The 20,831-nt window shown below is 45.9% G+C and overlaps 1 protein-coding gene across 2 annotated transcripts in view; it reads left to right on the top strand.

Moving 5' to 3' along the window:
* The window catches only part of LOC147122624 (limbin-like), a 217,747-nt gene that overhangs the window by 81,448 nt on the left and 115,468 nt on the right, over nt 1-20,831 (top strand). For both annotated transcript variants that reach the window (XM_086007899.1, XM_086007892.1), the window contains exons 11-12: nt 11,826-12,065; nt 14,205-14,380. In XM_086007899.1, the coding sequence (XP_085864025.1) occupies nt 11,826-12,065; nt 14,205-14,380 (416 nt within the window). The remainder of the gene's footprint in view (nt 1-11,825; nt 12,066-14,204; nt 14,381-20,831) is intronic.

Here is a 20,831-nt window from a genome sequence, read left to right as displayed (position 1 = left end):
CATCACGCGGAGTAAAGGAAAGAAGCCATAGTACAGTTAACAGATACACTAAAGGTGCAGCCCCCGGTTGCACTACATTGCTGTTAAAGGAATTATAAACAATTGTCCTGAATCCCCTGGTGGCTCCGCCACAATATCACAATAATATAATTAAATGTATCCATCAAGTTGCCGTGTAATGCCTTCATTAAAGTTTTTGCTTGAAGGCTTCAGCCTCTCCCCAAAGCCTGAGCTTTTACTTGTTATTATTTGCCTAGCGCTATTACTCCGCTGAATGGAGATTTTGAAGTTTGGACTTTTGTTCAGTTTACCTAATTTTCCAGGGTGCATTAGTATCATTTAGCCAGCTGAACGAACTGTTGGATATTGTTCTTTAGCTTCCAGCAGTCTCTACTCGCATTTTTTGCTGAACTTATTTACAGAAAAGCTAGAGGACAGTTATTTAAAGTTTTATTAGTGTAATGCACATCTTAAGTGTGTTTTTTTAAAAGTAAGGCTATGTGTGTGAGAGAACGAAAGGGTGAGATAAACTGAGAAACTGCACCTGACTGCACACCTGCTGTAGCTTTTGTTTTGTGTTCTAGAAACTTAAGAAAGCATATTAAGCTTATCTCGTACTAATCTCAGTTAATTTTTCAATAAAACATGTTGAAATTTGAACCAAACAGAAAACATGTATCATCTAGGTTTTGTTGACAGTTAGAAAATGTAAATATTCTAATTCCTAATAAGAGTGAGAGAGAGACAAGGAGAAAGGCAGACAGTCATTCCTCATTCCAATTTGAGTTTTTTTTAAGTTGAATTTTGAAAGCAAACAAAGCTTCTTTGAGGGAAACTGATTGGAGGGGAAGTTAGGAGGGAACCAGATAGAGCCTGAGGGTGAGTGCACCTCTAATGTCCTGTCATCTGCACTTGAGGACAGCGAGCAGAAGTGAGGGCAAAGTGGATGGAAGATTAAGGGTGAAGCTGAATATAAAAAGTACAGAGGAGAACTGAAAAAGGAAATAAGAGGGGCAAAGAGAAAGTATGAAAATAGATTAGCGGCTAACATAAAAGGGAATCCAAAAGTCTTTTGTTAACATATAAATACTAAAAGGGTAGTCAGAGGATGGGTGGGGCCGATTATGGACCAAAAAGGATATCTTCTTGTGGTGGCAGAAGGCAAGGCTGATGAACTAAATGAGCACTTTGCATCTATCTTCAAGAAAGAAGAAGAGGCTGCCAATGTCACAGTAAAGGAGGAGGTAGTAGAGATAATTGGATAGAATAAAAATAGGTAAAGAGGAGGTACTTAAAAGATTGGCAATGCTCAAAGTAGAAAAGACACCCGGTCTGGACGGGATGCATCTAGGTTGCTGAGGGAAATAAGGGTGGAAATTGTGGAGGCTCTGGCCAGAATCTTCCAATCCTCCTTGGATATGGGAGTGGTGCCGGAGGACTGGAGGATTGCAACTGTTGCACCCCTGTTCAAAAAAGGCGAGAGGGATAAACCCGACAACTTACATCTGTGACAAGTGTCTGCTGCTACAGGATCTCCAGCTCCGTGTTGATGAGCTGGAGTCTGAGCTTCAGACACTGCGACACATCAGGGAGGGGGAGAAGTACCTGGACTCTGTATCAGAAGGTGGTCACACCTATGAAGTATGAAGTTAATTAATTCAGATGTAGCCCATGGTCAGGGACAGGATGGTGTGACTACGAGCGAGGCAGGTACAGGGATCCAGGAGGTAGTGTTGGAGGAGCCGCAGCCCTTGCTCTTGTCCAACAGGTTCGAGGTTCTTACTCCCTGTGGGGACGGGAGCAGGGGCTGCAGGGAGGATGAGCAACCTGGCCACAGCACCGTGGAACGGGGGGCCATTCAAGAGGGGGGAGTAAATAGAAATGTTGTAGTGGTAGGGGATAGTATTATTAGGGGGATAGATAGAGTTCTCTGCAGCCAAGAGTGAGAGTCCCGTAGGCTGTGTTGCCTACCCGGTGCCAGGGTTAAGGACATCTCCTCTGGGCTGGAAAGAAACTTGCAGTGGGAGGGGGTGGATCCAGTTGTCGTGGTCCATGTTGGTACAAACGACGTAGATAGGACTAGGAAGCCGGTTCTGTTAAAGGAGTATGAGCAGCTAGGGGTCAAATTAAAAAACAGAACCTCAAGGGTATTACCTGAGCCACGAGCGAATTTGGCTAGGACAAATAAAATTAGAGAGTTAAATGCGTGGCTCAAAGACTGGTGTGGGAGAAATGGGTTTTGCTTCCTGGGACACTGGCACCAGTACTAGGGCAGGAGGGAGCTGTTCCGTTGGGACGGGCTTCACTTGGCCAGTGCTGGGACTAGAGTCCTGGCGGATCATATAACTAGGGCTGTAGAGAGGGCTTTAAACTAACTAGTGGGGGGGAGGTTCCTAGAGAGCAAATAATAAAAATGACAACAGAGAAGGTCATAGACTTAGGTAGCAGTGGGGAAATTAAAAACTAGAGCGTGTCAGGAAGGGGCAGAAGGTATGGAGTAAAAGGTAAAGTAATAAAAAGGGCAAAAGCAGGAACTAAGTGTCACAAAACACATTTGAAAGTTCTCTATCTGAATGCACGTAGCATTCGTAACAAAATAGACGAGTTAATGGCACAAATAGCTACATATGGGTATGATCTTGTGGCCATTACAGAAACATGGCTGCAGGGTGACAATGCCTGGGAATTAAACATACCAGGTTATTTAACGATCAGGAAGGACAGGCAGGAAGGAAGGGGAGGTGGGGTGGCTATGTTAATAAAGGAAGGAATCACTGTAATACAGAGAAATGATATTGGGTCAAAAGATCAGGATAATGAAACAGTTTGGGTGGAGGTAAGGAATAATAAGGGGGAAAAAACTCTAGTGGGCGTAGTCTATAGGCCTCCGAACAGTTGCAACTCGGTTGGACGGAGTATCAATCAGGAAATAGTTGAGGCTTGTAATAAGGGAACATCTATAATTATGGGGGATTTTAACTACCATATTAATTGGACAAATCAAATTGGGCAGGGCTGCCTTGAGGATGAGTTCATTGAGTGTATTAGGGATGGGTTTCTTGAGCAGTATGTAACTGAACCGACCAGGGGGCAAGCAACCTTAGATCTGGTCCTGTGTAACGAGACAGGATTAATAAAAAATGTCCTAGTAAAGGATCCCCTTGGAATGAGTGACCATAACATGGTTGAATTCCATATTCAATTAGAGGGTGAGAAGGTTGGATCTCAAACAAGCGTGCTAAGCTTGAATAAAGGAGACTATGAAGGTATGAGAGCGGAATTGAGTAGAGTGGATTGGGAAAATAGATTAAAGGGTAAGACGATACATGATCAGTGGTGTACATTTAAGGAGTTATTTTACAACTTCCAAAAAAAATATATTCCACTGAGAAGAAAAGGGTGTAAAAGAAAAGACAGCCATCCGTGGCTAAGTAAAGAAATTAAGGATAGTATTCGACTAAAAACAAGGGCATATAAGGTAGCCAAATCTAGTGGGAGGATAGTGGATTGGGAAAACTTTAAAAGACAGCAAAAAATAACAAAAAGATTGATTAAGAAAGGGAAGATAGATTATGAAAGTAAATTAGCAAAAAATATAAAAACAGATAGTAAGAGTTTTTATAGTTATATAAAAAGAAAAAGGGTGGCTAAAGTAAATGTTGGTCCCTTAGAGGATGAGACCGGGAAATTAATGGTGGGAAATATGGAGATGGCAAAAACACTGAATGAATATTTTACATCAGTCATTACAGTAGAAGACACTAAGAATATCCCAACACTGGACAAACAGGGGGCTTAGGGGGGGAGGAGCTAAACACAATCAAAATCACTAAGGAAGTGGTACTCGGTAAAATAATGGGACTCAAGGCGGATAAATCACCTGGACCTGATGGCTTACATCCTAGGGTCTTGAGGGAAGTGGCGGTAGGGATTGTGGATGCATTGGTAATAATCTTCCAAAACTCCCTGGACTCAGCAAAGGTCCCGGCAGACTGGAAAACTGCTAATGTAACACCCTTATTTAAAAGGAGACAGTAACAGGACATTTGGATAATCATAATTTAATAAGACAAAGTCAGCATGGTTTTATGAAGGGGAAGTCATGTTTGACAAATTTGCTGGAGTTCTTTGAGGAAGTAACATATAGGGTGGATAAAGGGGAACCAGTGGACGTAGTGTATTTAGACTTCCAAAAGGCATTTGACAAGGTGCCACACAAAAGATTATTGCTTAAGATAAAAAATCACGGGATTGGGGGTAATATTCTGGCATGGATAGAGGATTGGCTATCTAACAGAAGGCAGAGAGTTGGGATAAATGGCTCATTCTCAGACTGGCAATCAGTAACCAGTGGTGTTCCGCAGGGGTCAGTGCTGGGTCCCCAACTCTTTACAATCTATATTAACGATTTGGAGGAGGGGACCGAGTGTAACATATCAAAGTTTGCAGATGATACTAAGATGGGAGGGAAAGTAGTGAGTGAGGAGGACATAAAAAACCTGCAAAGGGACATAGACAGGCTAAGTAAGTGGGCAGAGATTTGGCAGATGGAATACAATACTGGAAAGTGTGAGGTTATGCACTTTGGCAGGAAAAATCATAGAGCAAGTTATTATCTTAATGGCAAGAAACTGGAAAGTACTGAAGTACAAAGGGATCTGGGGGTCCTGGTGCACGAAACTCAAAAGGTTAGTATGCAGGTGCAGCAAGTGATTAAGAAGGCCAGTGGAATGTTGGCTTTCATTGCTAGGGGGATAGAATATAAAAATAGGGAGATATTGCTTCAGTTGTACAAGGTATTGGTGAGACTGCACCTGGAATACTGCATACAGTTTTGGTGTCCATACTTAAGAAAAGACATACTTGCTCTCGAGTCAGTACAAAGAAGGTTCACTCGGTTAATCCCGGGGATGAGGGGATGGACATATGAGGAGAGGTTGAGTAGATTGGGACTCTACTCATTGGAGTTCAGAAGAATGAGAGGCGATCTTATTGAAACATATAAGATTGTGAAGGGGTTGGATCGGGTGGATGCGGGGAGGATGTTCCCGATGATGGGTGAAACTAGAACTAGGGGGCATAGTCTTAGAATAAGGGGCTGCTCTTTCAAAACTGAGATGAGGAGGAACTACATCACTCAGAGGGTGGTAGGTCCATGGAATATGCTGCCCCAAAAAGCTGTCGAAGCTACATCATTACATAAATTTAAAACAGAAATAGACAGTTTCCTAGAAGAAAAGGGAATTAAGGGTTATGGGGAGTGGGCAGGAATTTGGACATGAGTCTAGGTTCGGATCGGTCATGGCCCTGTGGGTAGCGGAGCGGGCCCAGGGGCCGTGTAGCCTGATCCTGCTCCTGTTTCGTGTGTCTAATTCTGTTAGATTCAGGAGATAGTCCTGTGATAGTGGATTGGCGGTTAGGATCAGATCAGCCATGATCTTATTGAATGGCGGAGCAGGCTTGAGGGGCAGATTGGCCTACTCCTGCTCCTATTTCTTATGTTCTTATGTAACTACAGGCTAGTCAGTCTAGCATTGGTGATGGGGAAACTTTTAGAGACAATGGGCTGAATTTTTATGTTGCCGTCCGGGATGGGTGCAGTGGGGCCGTGGATTGCGTCGGGAACCCGGACGTTGAAGCGGCGCGCCTTGCAGTGGCTTTTTAACAAAGAATTCGACTTCTGGGTTTCCCGACCAATTAACTGGAGCCGGTCTGATGATGTCAGGAAGGATGTTCTTGCCATGGAAGGAGTTCAGCGAAGATTCACCAGGCTGATACCTGGGATGGCAGGAATGACGTATGATGAGAGATTGGATCGATTGGGCTTGTACTCGCTGGAGTTTAGAAGAATGAGAGGGGATCTCATTGAAACATATAACATTCTGACAGGACTGGACAGACTAGATGCAGGAAGAATGTTCCCGATGGTCGGGGAGTCCAGAACCAGGGGTCACAGTCTAAGGATAAGGGGTAAGCCATTTAGGACAGAAATGAGGAGGAATTTCTTCACCCAGAGAGTGGTGAACCTGTGGAATTCTCTACCACAGAAGGCAGTAGAGGCCAATTCATTAAATATATTCAAGAAGGAGTTGGATATATTTCTCAAGGCTAAAGGGATCAAGGGGTATGGGGAGAAAGCAGGGACTGGGTACTGAATTTGGATGATCAGCCATGATTGCTTTGAATGGCGGAGCAGGCTCGAGGGGCTGAATGGCCTACTCCTGCTCCTATCTTCTATGTTTCTATGTCACGAATGACCCGACTTAAGCTCAGCTATTTAAAGGAGCATTGCACAGATGACAGTTGAAGGTTGGTGGGGGGGACAGTGCATTGTTGACAGAGTAAGCTCGTTGTTGGTATATAAGGTTATACAGATTGATGAGCAAAAATGCAGGCTCAGCGCCAAAAAACTGCCCCCAGATTTAGGGAAGACTCCCTGGAAATACTGCTCCAGGGTGTCAGGGCCCATAGGGAGGTCCTCTTCCCTGGTGAGGCGAGGAAGAGGCCAGCAGCCGAGACAAAGAGGGCATGGCTGGAGATCGCGGAAGAAGTGAGCAGCAGGAGTGTGGTTCCCAGGTTCTGGATACAGTGCAGGAAGCACTTTAATGACCTCATGAGGGCAGGAAAGGTGAGTGCAATGCCACATTGCCCTATATCCTGATGTGCGAGTCACCCCAACCCCCTCACTCTGCCTTCTCAAGCCTGCTCCTGCACGTCATTCCTCCCACCAACCTACCTTGCAGTTGCACCCATCCCTCACTCTCTATGCACCCACTCACATCCCTATCTGACTATCCACCACTGACACTCACCCTCAGCCTAATGCAATCATAGCATCATAGAATTAACACCACAGAAGGAGGCCATTCGGCAATGTCACACCACTCCTTCATAGTCACCTTCTACAGATGTAGCCCATCCATCCCTTATACTCATTCCATGACTCTCACTCAAAAGTCTCTTGTTTCCCTCCATGCAGGAGAAGAGAACATAGAACACGCGGAAGAGGCAGAGAACCGGAGGTGGCCCTCCAGTAACAGCACCATTGACTGCAGCAGAGGAGGAGGCGCTGGGTATTAGTGGAGTTGCGGAGCTGCGGGCGGTGGAAGATGAGATGGGGCCCTCCCAGCTACCTGGTGACAGAATTAAATATCATACAGCCACATGGCATACAACAGTCACTCATGGTGACTTGATGTCAGCAACCAGTGAAATATGATCATGTGCATAATGGTAACTTAAAGCATTCTTATAATAACAGTTCTAATTCATGTCTTTACTCTCCCACAGGCCCATCAAGTGCTCCGCCCATCAACTGTCCAGCCAGAGGAGGAAGAGGACTCTGGGGGTGCACCGTCACATGACCCACACGCACCCAGCACCAGCGCAGATACGTACACTTCAGTGGGTCCAGTAAGAGAGAGAGTAGTGTTGCCACCTGGTGTCTCACAGATCACATGTGAGTCAGAGCAGATGGTGGAGACAGGGACAGCAGTGGAGAGTCCTCGCCGGAGGGTGCAGGACATTCCAAACAGTGCTCAGCTGGACACAGATGCTGAACCTCGAGGGCCATTGATAAAGAGGATGATTCTTGAGGAGCAGCAAAAAATGCAGGAAGCTCTGGCAGCTTTTCCAGCCACGATGTGCTCGATTGTAGGGAGAATGGAGGAGTCCAGCACGAGCACCACCATCCCACAGGCGATGGCTACGATGTGCTGCTCCATGGAAAGGATGGCCACCTGCATGGAGCAACAAATGCGTCCGTTGAACGAGTGCATGCTTGCTGTGAACAACAGCTTGCAGACTCTGATTGCAGCCATATCTAGGATGGATAAAAATCTAGAGTTGGCCATTCATCGCCCCACTGATGTGCAGCCAAGTGATCTCCAGCTTCTTGCCAGCAGGGAAGTGCAGCTGGGCCATGAGAGGGATGATGGCGAAAGAGGACACGGAAGTGGGGGTTCTGCTCAAAGTGCTCCCAGTGCCCCCCCCCCCCCCCCCCCCCCGCTCCCCCTCCCACCCCAGTCAGAGCCCCACATGCTGCCTCGGATCCCGATGGCTGAGTCTGCACCTGCTTGGGTGCAGGAGGAGCAGTCTCTGGTGGGCCCTCACAGGCTCCAAAACTCAGAGGACTTCCACCAAGCAGTCAGAGCAGGGAAGTGAGCAGCCTGCCTCTCCCTCTGCTGAAGCCACAGGGGTTGCACATCATAGAAGTAAAAGAAAAAGGACACAACTGTAGATGCACACGGGGGTGCACATCAGTGTGTTATAAAATGTTAGAGGGTTAAGTTTCTGTTGAAGTTATGAGCCACATAAATTTATTTCTTTGCAGCACTTTCCCATCTTGTCCATTTTTGCCTGCTACCTGGAAGGTGGCCTTGTCAATTGGACTGAATGGTAAGACATTATTTAACTTCGAGCAATGGGTGTCTGAGACAGGAATGGTTTGGTCATTTTCGAACTGCTTTGTGGTGGGGGGGTGCGGCGTTGGTTCAGCATCTGGGTGCCATATGGGTGCACTGGTGCAATTTAACTAAATCGTGCCATTATGAGGCCATACCGGGCCTCCCAGGCAGCAATGTGCGCCACTGCTGGTGCCATCTCCACCTCCGGTTCCTCCTCCTCCTCCTCCAAAGAGGCTATGTGCCTTGCTCCTCCTGCAGCTTCAATCCTCGCTGCTGCGCTATGTTGTGCAGAGCACAGCATGCGATGATCATTCTGGAGATCCTGGCTGATGCGTATTGAAGGGCTTCTCCAAATCTGTCCAGGCATCTGAAGCGCAACTTCAGCATCCCGATTGCTTGCTCTATGTCATGTCTCGTTGCCACTGGTAACGTGTGTCCACCAGGTCCACTTGACAGCAGGTCTTCTTCTAGCAGGCTACAAATGTCTGCTACGACCTGACGCGATAGCCTGAGCCTCCTGAGGCACTGCTGTTCAGTCATGTCCAGGAAGCTGATCATCTGTCGAAATACCTTGTGTTGGGGGTATCGCCTCCTGCGAGGTGCACCCCTGTGCTCATCCCCTCTCTCCTGTGGAGCTGCAGGTCAGTGAGGAGAAAGCTGCTACTGGTTTTGTTGCTGCTGGGGCTCATCTTGGTCCGAATCAGAGGTCCAAGGTGAAACCGCATAAGCGGCACCCATGCTGATCTGATAGATGACAGATAAAGTGGAGATCAGCGGCACAATCCTCCAATGTATTGTGAGTCCCAATGTAGTGAGTGTAACTTCCAAAGTTGTAGAAATCACCTGCAAACTCCTGAAAGCATACTCTCAACACAAATGGTGTCAGCAAGAGCCTTTCCCTTAGGCAAGGAAGCAGGTGTGAGGTGTGAGTATTTATGTTATGTTTTTTTCTTTCAGTTGTCCAACTCCCACAATGGCCGCTCTGCTCTCGCCTTGCTTTCACTGGCGAGGTTCAGCAAGCCCGTGGACAGCCAGTAAAAGCTCCAACATTAGGTTAAAAAGGCTGTTAATAGCCTCCTAACGAGGTCTCAATTAATTAGGTCACCCGCCTCTTCTGAGCGGGTCTCTGGCGCGTTGCCTAATGCGCCTGAGTTGAAGGTGGAAGCCGGTGGGTTGAAGCCGGCTTCCTGACGCGCTGTCAGTTTCAGCGCTTTTAACTGCCCACCCACTTGCAAACCCACGCTCTCTTCAAAGTAAAAATTCTGGCCAATAATCTCGGACAAAATTAATTGGCACTTGGAAAAGTATGGGTTAATAAATGAAAGCCAGCACGGATTTGTTAAAGGCAAATCATGTTTGAGTAACTTGATTGAGTTCTTTGATGAAGTAACGGTTGATATGTATATGAACTTTCAAAAGGCGTTTGATAAAGTATCACATAATAGACTTGTTAGCAAAATCAAAGCCCATGGGATTAAAGGGACAGTGGCAGCATGGATACGAAATTGGCTAAGGGACAAAAAGCAGAGAGTAGTGGTGAATGGCTGATTTTCATACTGGAGGGAGGTATAGTGGTGTTCCCCTGGGGTCGGTATTAGGACCACTGCTCTTTTTGATCTATATTAATGACCTGGACTTGGGCATCATTTCAAAATATGCAGATGACACAAAACTTAGAAATGTAGTAAACAATGAGGAAGATAGTAACAGACTTTAGGAGGACATTGGTGAAATGGGCAGACACATAGCACCACCTTCTCGAGGGCAATTAGGGATGGGCAATAAATGCTGGCCTTGCCAGTGATGCCCACATCCATGAATGAATAAATTTAAAAAAATGTTTTTTAATGCAGACAAGTGTGAAGTGATACATTTTGGTAGGAAGAATGAAGAGAGGCAATCTAAGCAAAATGGTACAATTTTAAAGGGGGTTCAAGAACAGAGACCTGGGGTGTAGCTACTCAAACCTTTGAAGGTGGCAGGACAAGTTGGTAAGACTGTTAAAAAACATACTGTATATTTGGCTTTATAAATAGAGGCATAGAGTACAAAAGCAAGAAAGTTATGCTAAACCTTTATAAACCACTGGTTAGGCCCCAGCTGGAGTATTGTGTCCAATTCTGGGCACCACACTTTAGGAAGGATGTCAAAGCCTTAGAAAGGGTGCAGAAGAGATTTACTAGAATGGTACCAGGGATGTGGGACTTCAGTTACATGGAGAAATTAGAGAAGCTGGGGTTGTTCTCTTTAGAGCAGAGAAGGTTAAGAGGAGATTTGATTGAGGTGTTCAAAATCATGAAGGGTTTTGGTAGAGTAGATAAGGAGAAAATGTGGCATAAGGGTCAGTAACCAGATTTAAGGTAATTGGCAAAAGAACCAGAGGCGACATGAGGAAAACATTTTTTAGGCAGCGAATTGTTATGATCTGGAATGCACTGCCGGAAAGGGCGGTGGAAGCAGATTCAATAGCAACCTTCAAAAAGGAATTGGATAAATACTTGAAGGGAAAAAAAATTGCAGGACTGTTGGGAAAGAGCAGGGGCGTGGGACTAATTGGACTGCTCTTTCAAAGGCACGATGAGCTGAATGGCCTCCTTCTGTGCTGTATCATTTTGTTGGTTCTATAAGTGAGTGACAGTGGAGTGATGGGAGTGGAGGATAACTTAATGAAAATAAAAATCAAGAAAGATGTAAAACGGGCTGTTGGCTCACTGTCACCCTATTTTACACTATTGCACAAAGTCAAGATATACCCCCTTATGTCTTCCTGTATCCCCTTTATACTCCTGGGCGGCCATCATTTATACTGGCACTAGTCTGAAACCAAAACTACGGAACTTGAATATGACGTCACTTTCGTTGGCAGCATCACAATGCACTTTTGACACTACACCAAACAGAAATAAAAATAGGGTACAAAAACAGCATTATCAGAGATTTTCACCACGCTGCACGCAAGGCTTTGATCAGTATGCACTTTTAGTTTTCTACTGAAGAATTTCCTGTCTTTACTCTTTAATATGTCAATAATAATATTTACTGCATGGCTGCACACCCAGTTTACCATATATTCTTTGGGGTAACTTGTGTGAGGCTTCACGTGCAGCTGGTGGGAATCGCAAAATGATGCACGCTGCCTGTGGTTTTCTGTTCATTCATTTTACGATTCCCATTGGCTGTACAAGGCCCTGCCTGTGTCGCAGGGTCTGAAAATGTGCCTCATAAGTTATAAGTATGTGCTGTCTCTGTTATAGAGCTGCTGCCTGCTGACCTTAATATTTCTTTGCTCTAAATTGGTATTATAAAATCAAAGAAAGTACCAGTAAAGGATAAGCAACGGCAATGCAAATAAGGAAGCTGTGGGAAGTATTAGAGATGTTCGTATGGTATATTTAAAGATTTACTTTGATGTCTGTTCAGGTTGCCTCACAGTGCAGGAAGGATCTGGAACAATTGCACACATTTGAGCAGAAACGACTAAAGTGCTCGCTGTTGGTGGCACATGAAGAAGCTTCTGGAAGTGCCCGGAGGGAGTTAGTTGTGCGCTTGAGGCAGGCATTCCAAAACATCATCTTCGACCAGCTGAAGGAGGTCACCGGCCAGGAGGAATTAGACGCAATTTCAGCCAGCCAACTTCTGCATGAAAGCTGGCAGATTCAGGTAGAAAAGATGGGACCACTGACATGAGTCAGTCATTCATGAAAGAAAGACTTATGAAATAATACTGAGCGGCCTACGGGTGGCGCTGTCCAGGGAGAGTATAAATACTCGGGCACGGGCCCAGCTTGAGCAGGACATTCTTAACAGGAACCAGTGAAGGACACAACTAGACCGCCATGTTGTAAGACAGTTGATTAAATTGACGTAAGAAAACTACTAGGCACTTGGTCTAAGTGTTAAACAAAGCTTTAATCAACTGTTTTACAACAACCACTAATGCATTATTCTGCAGAAAAATGTTTGAGGAGATGCCAATTTGTCATTGGGATGATTGCGCAGCAAAGTGAGGTGTTTCAAAAGAGACCCGGCTAATCTATTTTGTTTTACTGGATGGAACAAGGATTAGTTTTGTAGTGCAGTGTGTGTGCATATTTGTGGCTGACACGGGGTGCACTAGAACTGCTGCCAGGAAGATAAATATAGCAACGCCTAAAAGACAACAATTTCAATTAAGTGTTAAAATTGCCAAGCAGAAGTATTGCTGAATGTGTGTTACAATAAGTGAACACACCTAACCCCATGCCTACCATTATCCTTCACTTGCCATCATCTACCAAGCATACTCATCCATTCATCTGCTATGGATATCTGCCTCAGTACAAATCAACTTTGACCGTAATAGTGCTTGATGTGCTGTAAATTAGTGTCCCCCGGTGCCTCTCCCCTTTGTGATTGTATCCTGCTTCCTAATCTAGTGCTACTCTAGCAAGGCAGGGTAATGATGGATGTCATTCAGTGGTTCCTGGGATGGAAGTTGTTCCTTACTTGCTTTTGCTGAGCCATCACTCGCTCCTGTCACTGCTACCACAAGATTTGATGCTGTGGTGGCTGTTCAGCCCAGCTTTCCTTCTGGCTCACGTTCCTGAATGAGTTGGGCAACTCGGTGACATGGTTGTTGAGGTGCCCAGAACGTTACCTCCCTCAGTTGTGCCTTCCTCCCGCTGCTGGGCACACCCTTAGCATGTCCTAAGGTCTGCTTTGAAACAGACCGCAGGTGCTGCAATGAGATCTTCAAAGCCCCGCTCTGGGCTACTGTCCAGCTGATTCTCCAGCATGCTGAATCAAAACAGGATGCAGTCATGGACATCGGAGTCAAACCCATGTTTCTATAGCATCAGTTTCAACATTCCCGATGCGTCTGAGGAACGGTGTCTACATTGGCTCAGATTGACCAAAGAGGGCAGTAGAAGTGCTGAAAAAATGAACACGGGAGGAAGTCAAAGGAAAGGGACCAGAGAAAGTGTTCATCTCTACTTGAATCAATAAGGGCCATTTCCACCTTTGAAGAAATACACTGTGATGTTAAATGGAACTCTTTACTACTGTGCAGGTGGGATTGTAAATCTCCAAAATTATTCCTTTGCTGCGGGACATGGAAACTGAAATTCTAATTTCTCTTTTTTGTTGTGCCAATTGTGAAATCACTGATGATGTTGGAAGAATATATTTTTATGACTGTGATTCCTCACAAAGCAGTTTTGCTAGTGGTAACAAAAAACCCCATCCATGCTAAGGGCGTGTCCCGCAGACCCGAGTACAGATTAATACTATCTCTGGTCCCTTTTCTTTGACTTCTTCCTGTGCACCTATTGTACTGGCCCTTTGTCGTTTCTCAAGCAGCGAACAAGCCTCTAAGCCAAGCATAAATGTTGAAAAGCTTGTTAATCCAGCTGTGGAGCGTGCAGTTCTACTAGAGAATGGTTTAATGCAAATAATTCCACTCTTGTGTCAATCACATGCTACAAGCCTTTGGCACTGTGGGGACAGAGGTGCCTTTTCTGGCAGGGGAAGACTGCCTTCAACTATACAGAGGTGGAGACAGGCATGGGAGCAGTTATAGTCATTATGAAGGAGAAAATTATTTTAAACCTAATTAGCCTATTGCATATGTATAATAACCATAACTATATTATTAACCTTCAGAATCTTGGACACAAGTGTCAAGTAATTCTAGATGGTTTAAGTTTATTCTTGAAAAGCATAGTTAAGTTCAAAATGTTTACAAGGAATATGTGTGTTTTTTAATGATAACATACAATCATAATTACATTTTAGTCTGAATCTTGTGTTCCTTTCTAGTTTCAGTTGGAGAAGTTGATGGACCAGCAACTCGCTTCCCAGAGGAAAATACTTCAGGAGGTCCTTGCTAATAGGAAAAACCGAGTGAACAGGGTAGAGTACGGTGTGAACCATAGATGCAATCTCCTGAACACAGCCGCCCTCCACATTGCAGGCTTTGTCAATCTGGTGAAAAGGTAAGACATGCTTATCACTTAAAGCAAATGTATAAATACAGTGTCCATCAGAGAATCATCCCCAACTTATGTCCCGACTTTGGTTAGGCAGGATTTGTGTATATGGATGAATTTATTCACTTTGGCACAGTGCAAAGGTAATTAAAAGGCATGCACAGAATGTTGGCATGATGGGGAAGAAAACTCATTATAAAGCACTAATTAGGACTGTACAAAAGCAGAATACTCTCAATGAAGATTATAATTAAAAGAATAGAGTTGTAAAATGCACAGATATCGACTGTTGTTGAGGAACAGAGCTGTAGGCAACTGGGTCCCAGTGTTACAGAGAGTAGTAACTGCAACTGAAGCCTTATTAGATTCCTTTTTTTCAAGGAATATCAGAATCTTTGTGGGAGACCATAGAGACACCCAGAAAATAATGTTGCAACCCACTTCCCCTCAGGAGAAATGCTGAATTATAAGAAAGAAAGAACTTTTATTTACCTTTCACAATCTCAGGATGTCCCAATGCGTTTCACGGCCAATTAAGTACTTTTTTTTGAAGTGTAATCACTATTATAGTGTAGGAAATGCAGCAGCCAATTTGTACACAGCCAGGTCCTACAAACAGCAATGTGATGATGACCAGATAATTTATTTTAGTGATGTTGGTTAAGGGATAAATATTGGACAGAACACTGGGGATAACTCCCCTGCACCCTCCTGTTGCTCTTCATTCTTCCCGTAAATATAGAAATATTAAGATTCCCATAGGGAAACTCATTGTCCATATTTCTAGAAGCTAAACAAAATATGACAGTACCAGAATCTGTGGTGGAAAACCTTCTGGAAAAACTAAGTGGCAAAAGAAAGGAAGTAAAATGACTTACAAAGCATCCTTCAAAGCCATTAGTTTGAACTCTCTGGTTCTTTAAGTATTCACTTCAGCATTGAACAGCTGCCAAGCAATCCTGGGCACTCATTTTACGTAAGCGTATAGATGACTGAGTCCAGATCCGAGCTGGTGAGAAACAGTTGGGACGTGATGCAGCCTTCATTTTAATGTTGTCGTGAAGCTCCCGCCGCTTTGTGACAGGAGCTTCCTGCGCCATTCATTTCAGCACACGCAAATTCACATGAAGGGCGGGATGAGCGCAGATCGAAAGCCGTTGATTTCCTGCTCCATCAGGCCCTGTTTGAGCTCATTTATGGGGTGTAATGGAACCTAAAATTGGAGCTATGGCGTTCTTTCAGTCAATCGCTTCTTTTCTGTTAGACTAAATATACAATTTGAAATAGATTGAATAAAACTCAATTTTTTTTTGTTCATTCACAGGATGTGGGTGTCGCTGGCAGAGCCAGCATTTATTGCCCATTCCTAATTGTCCTCGAGAAGGTGGTGGTGAGCTGCCTTCTAGACAACTGAGTGGCTTGCTAGGCCATTTCAGAGGGGCAGTTAAGAGTCAGCCACATTGCTGTGGGTCTAGAGTCACATATAGGCCAGACTGGGTAAGGAAAGCAGGTTTCCTTCTCTAAAGGACATTAATGTGAACCAGTTGGGTTTTTTACGACAATCCGGTAGTTTCATGGTCACCATTACTGATACTAGCTTTTTATTCCAGATTTATTTGATTACCTGAATTTAAATTCCACAACTGCTGCGGTGGGATTTGAACTCGCGTTTCCAGCTTATTAGTACAGGTAGACTATCCTTTATCCGAAAACCTCGGGACCAGTCGTGTTTTGGTTTTCGGAGAATTTCGGATTTCGGAAGGTGGGGCGGGGGGGTCGGCGCCGGCGGGGGTCAGCGGGGGGGGTCGGCGGGGGTCGAGGCCGGCGGGGGTCCGCGGGGGGGTCGGCGGGGGTCGGGGCCGGCGGGGTCCGCGGGGGGGTCGGCGGGGGGGTCGTGCGCACGACTTACGCTGACGCTCAGCGTAAGTCGGTGGGGGTCGGGGGTCCGCGGGGGGTCGTGCGCACGACTTACCCTTTATCCGAACTTCCGAAACCGGAACCCTCTAAAAACCGAAGGTTTTTTCGTTCAGCGTAAGTCGTGCGCACGACTTACGCTGAACGAAAAAACCTTCGGTTTTTAGAGGGTTTCGGTTTTCGGAAGTTCGGATATAGGGTAGTCTACCTGTAGTAAATAACAGGCTGCATGGAAGCGATTTCCCAAGATATCTGCTCCCTGTGAGCACCGGGAGTGCTGGATCACAGAATCACCACAATAAGCAACATTGATTTGCAGCTGTGTATGTCCGTGTGGCAAGTACTTTATTGTCTGTGGATTGCTGGGCGAGGCATCGAATGGGGACATGATGCTTCCTCCCACTGAGGGTGGGGTGTATTTCCAGGCTACTCTTATGAATCATCTTATTGGGTTGTTACAGAGCAATATCGTCAGAGACTTCGAGGCAAATATCTTGTTTTACCCCTTTGACCTAGAAATGGTCTATAGTGCAACTAAAACTAGAGGAGGGGAAAATGGAGCAGAATCAAAACAGCACTCAGCAGATAATTTAATTTACTTGTTATCAAATAGAAACTGAAGAAAAAAAATGACTTTCCAAAATCAATCTGCCAATAAGGTTTAAAAAAAAATGCAAACTGAACCATGTGTTTCTGCTAACAATATGGTTTTTATTTAGCTGATTGCGGAGGAGATTCTTGAGAATAGCTTAGGTTGTCTTGCCCTCAGATCTTTATTTTCCTCTCTGTGCTGTGCTATAATTCTGTGCTGTAATCAATTCACTGTGTCCTATGCTGGCATAAAACCTAGTGAATCATTCACTATAACTTTAGGGGCTGTGTCCCCTTCCAGCAGTGGGGTAGGGACAGGGCTGTTGGAGTCGAAAGGAAAGCGAGCAAATTTAAAAGTACTTGTTAGCTATTTAAAACGAGGATGAAAACATCTGGGACTAGATTCTCCTTTATTATGCTGCCTGAAAGTGATGGACATATCAGGAAAATAGGACAGTGAGGCCTACCACCATCTCCCTGCCCCAACCTTAATTTCCATCCCTCTAGCCTGGCCAGAAACATCGCTGGCCAACCCTCCCCCCCCACCTGCCACATTTAAAGGGTGGTAGGGGAGCAGGGCCTAGGTTTGCAGTGGATTCCCCTGTCGTCTGTCCCATTAGTACTGCACCGAGGGACTGCCTTGTGGAAACATAGAAACATAGAAGATAGGAGCAGGAGTAGGCCATTCGGCCCCTCGAGCCTGCTCCGCCATTCAATGCGATCATGGCTGATCATCCAAATTCAGTACTCGGTCCCTGCTTTCTCCCCATACCCCTTGATCCCTTCAGCCTCAAGAAATATATATGCAACTCCTTCTTGAATATATTTAATGAATTGGCCTCAACTGCCTTCTGTGGTAGAGAATTCCACAGGTTCACCACTCTCTGGGTGAAGAAATTCCTCCTCATTTCTGTCCTAAATGGCCTACCCCTTATCCTTAGACTGTGACCCCTGGTTCTGGACTCCCCGACCATCAGGAACATCCTTCCTGCATCTAGTCTGTCTAGTCCTGTCAGAATTTTATAAGTTTCAATGAGATCCCCTCTCATTCTTCTAAACTCCAGCGAGTATAAGCCCAATCGACCCAATCTCTCCTCATACGTCATTCCTGCCATCCCAGGTATCAGCCTGGTGAATCTTCGCTGAACTCCTTCCATGGCAAGAACATCCTTCCTCAGATAAGGCGACCAAAACTGCACACAATACTCAAGATGTGGTCTCACCAAGGCCCTGTACAACTGCAGCAAGACATCCTTGTTCCTGTGGCTTTACAGCTAGGATAGGGGCAGTAATGGCCCCAATGTGCAGAAATAGAGTGAGAGGACCTAGTAGAGGCCTCCTCTCCCTCCATTCTTGCTCTCATGCACTTCGTTTCGTAGACCCCTGCAGAGTTCCTGCTTTCTTTGGGGCTCCTCTGCCCCTTTAAGTCCCTTGCCCCCTCTTGTGGCACCGCAGCAGGACACCCTGCATGGCCAATGAACTCCAACCCAGGGAAATCGGTGCTGTTGTAGCGGGGTCCTTTAGACTTGAAGAATGAATTGGCATGCAATCAGATATCAACTCAGTAACTAATCAGAACGCTGTGTGTGACCAGTGGCCTTCATTATCTATAGGAAAATTACCTACCATTAGCCCCTTTTTGATTTCTATAAATGAGTCGACATCAAAGTCTCAGTGTAATTAGCAATATTATCAAAGTCATCCAGAACATTTGCTTTCTAATTTATAAAGAATCTTGGCCTAGAAATTCGGTTGGTAGCGCCAGCGATTAGCGCCTAAAGAGCCCGAGAATTGGGGCGTTACCCAATTTTCGGGTGGGCGCTGTGAATATAACGCCACCTCCCATATTGAGTATGATTTTAGCGCCAGTGCTAACTCTTTGCGCGCGCCGGCGCTAACTCTTTGCGCGCGCCCGTGGGCGCAGGCAGATCATGACGTCATTTCAGTGTGCAACGCCATTTTTGCGCCCCGGACCGGATATTCGGTGGCGCCCGCAACCTTTCCGCCTGGCGCTATTAGTGACAGTTGGATGGAGCGTTCCCAGGCCCTTCTCGGACTCAGGGGGGGCGCTATTTAAAGGGGACAGCACGAGTATAAAAGCTGCAGCCATTTGGGCTGGCCATCCTGATCGTTGCTGGAGAGAGTTGTTGACCTTCTGTTGGACAGTAATTTTCTCATTGAGCCTTCGGAGGCACTGGCACTGGCAGCTTGAGGGCCCGGCTCGCGAGCTGGTGATGCAGCATCTGAAAGCAGGGAGGTGGAAGAGTGGCTTTAGCAAAAGGACAGGTTCGCAGCAAGGGATGCCAGATTGCGGCAAGGCTATGACATGGGTCCACAGTGAGAAAGCATGCTGGCGGGGGGAACAATTAGAAGGAGACAGTTGTAAGAGGTGAGAACCTTACCATCGCTGTCGACAATGGGGTCGGTAGCTGCAGTGGTTACAGGACCACTCAGACGTCCTCCAAGAATCTGGTGGACTCTCTTCTCGAGATCCGTGAGAGTGACCACTTGTGGAGGTCCTCCACCGGTGCGAAGCTGGTCTTTGCCAATCCTCGGCAGCATGGACTGCAGGGGAAAGGAGGGGAAGTTATGTTACCTGATGCCCTGAGTGATCATCTCATGCCCCCCATGGTGCAAGAGACCTTACATGATGCCCTGAGTCAAATGTGCATGTGTGTGCCCAGAAAGGGCCATGGGTGCTTGCTGGCAGATGGCCAATGGGGCACAGGCCAACCTGTAGCCATAAAGTCAGGTGCAAATGAAGGGATGCAGAAGTTTGCAGGAACAACACCCACCCTCACGACCCGAGTGAAGTCGTTGAATTTCTTTCTGCATTGGACAGGGCTCCTGGTCACCATGCTGCTGGAGTTGACCCTCTGGCATACATCCCTCCAAGCTCGTCGGTGGTCCTTATGATTCGGCCTCCTGCCATTGCCTGGGTAGAGAACATCTCGCCGGCGCTCCACTGCGGCCACCAATTGCTCCAGAGCCTCATTGATGAAGCGCTCTGCTCTCTGTCTCACCTTCTCCATCTGGTCCAAGTTTTTATCACCAGAGAAGGGCCTGCGCCGATTCTGAGGCCTGCAAGGCGCAGAGTGTGGATGCTGAAGCTGACTGGACCCACCCCTTTAAGAGCTAGCCAGCGCCTGGAAGTCTCGTGGTTATCGGTAATTGAGAGCACCTGCGCTGAGCCCGTCCGCTCCGATATTGGGTTGCGCTGGAAGTTTAGCGCCTTGGGAGTCCCGTGTAACGCCTGAATTCGTGCCTCAATCACCTTTAGGGGCGATGCAACCCAATATCGTGCCAGGCGGCGATAAGTTTCGTCTGGCTATAAACTTTGCGCAGCACCAGTTCTAACGCCTCAAGCCGGGCTGTACCCAATTTCTAGGCCCTTGACTCAAATTTGGAACATTAAACTTCACAGTACAATTGTAATTTTACCTGAGTTTAAAAACTACAGGTGTTATAACTTTTACCACACTCTTGTTGCTGAAGGGAAAACAGTATTTGATAGTAAAGATACATTTAGTGATATTGCCGCCATGTTGCATTTTCCATTATGGATTTAGCATCATGGTAAATGCTTACAGTTGCTGATGTAAGATTTGGATCACAGGTCACACACGCATAACCAAAGGGTCTTAGGAGTTGTAAGGCTTTTTATTAAGGAGCGGCAGTTTACGTTAAGTACAACACGCAATCAAGATAGACATAGTAGACATACGACCATGACGGGCAGCTGGTATCGTTCCCGATTGGACAGACGGCTGGCATGCACAAACAGCTCTTCCCTTCCCTTCACCATCTGTGCTAAAAGCTCTTTAGATATCTCTTTTACTCTCTTTTTAGGAGTGGGCCTAGGGTAGATTATCAAAGATACAGGGGGGAAAAATTGAGTTGCGCCCCCTAAGAGGTCTCGTGCTGCTAGATTATTTTGTGTGAAGGAGACGGT

This window comes from Somniosus microcephalus, chromosome 2 (assembly GCF_052327205.1).
Source record: "Somniosus microcephalus isolate GS21.2 chromosome 2, FLI_Smic_1.0, whole genome shotgun sequence".
In the NCBI taxonomy this organism is placed as follows: domain Eukaryota; kingdom Metazoa; phylum Chordata; class Chondrichthyes; order Squaliformes; family Somniosidae; genus Somniosus; species Somniosus microcephalus.
This window is presented reverse-complemented; position numbering and strand designations above follow the sequence as displayed.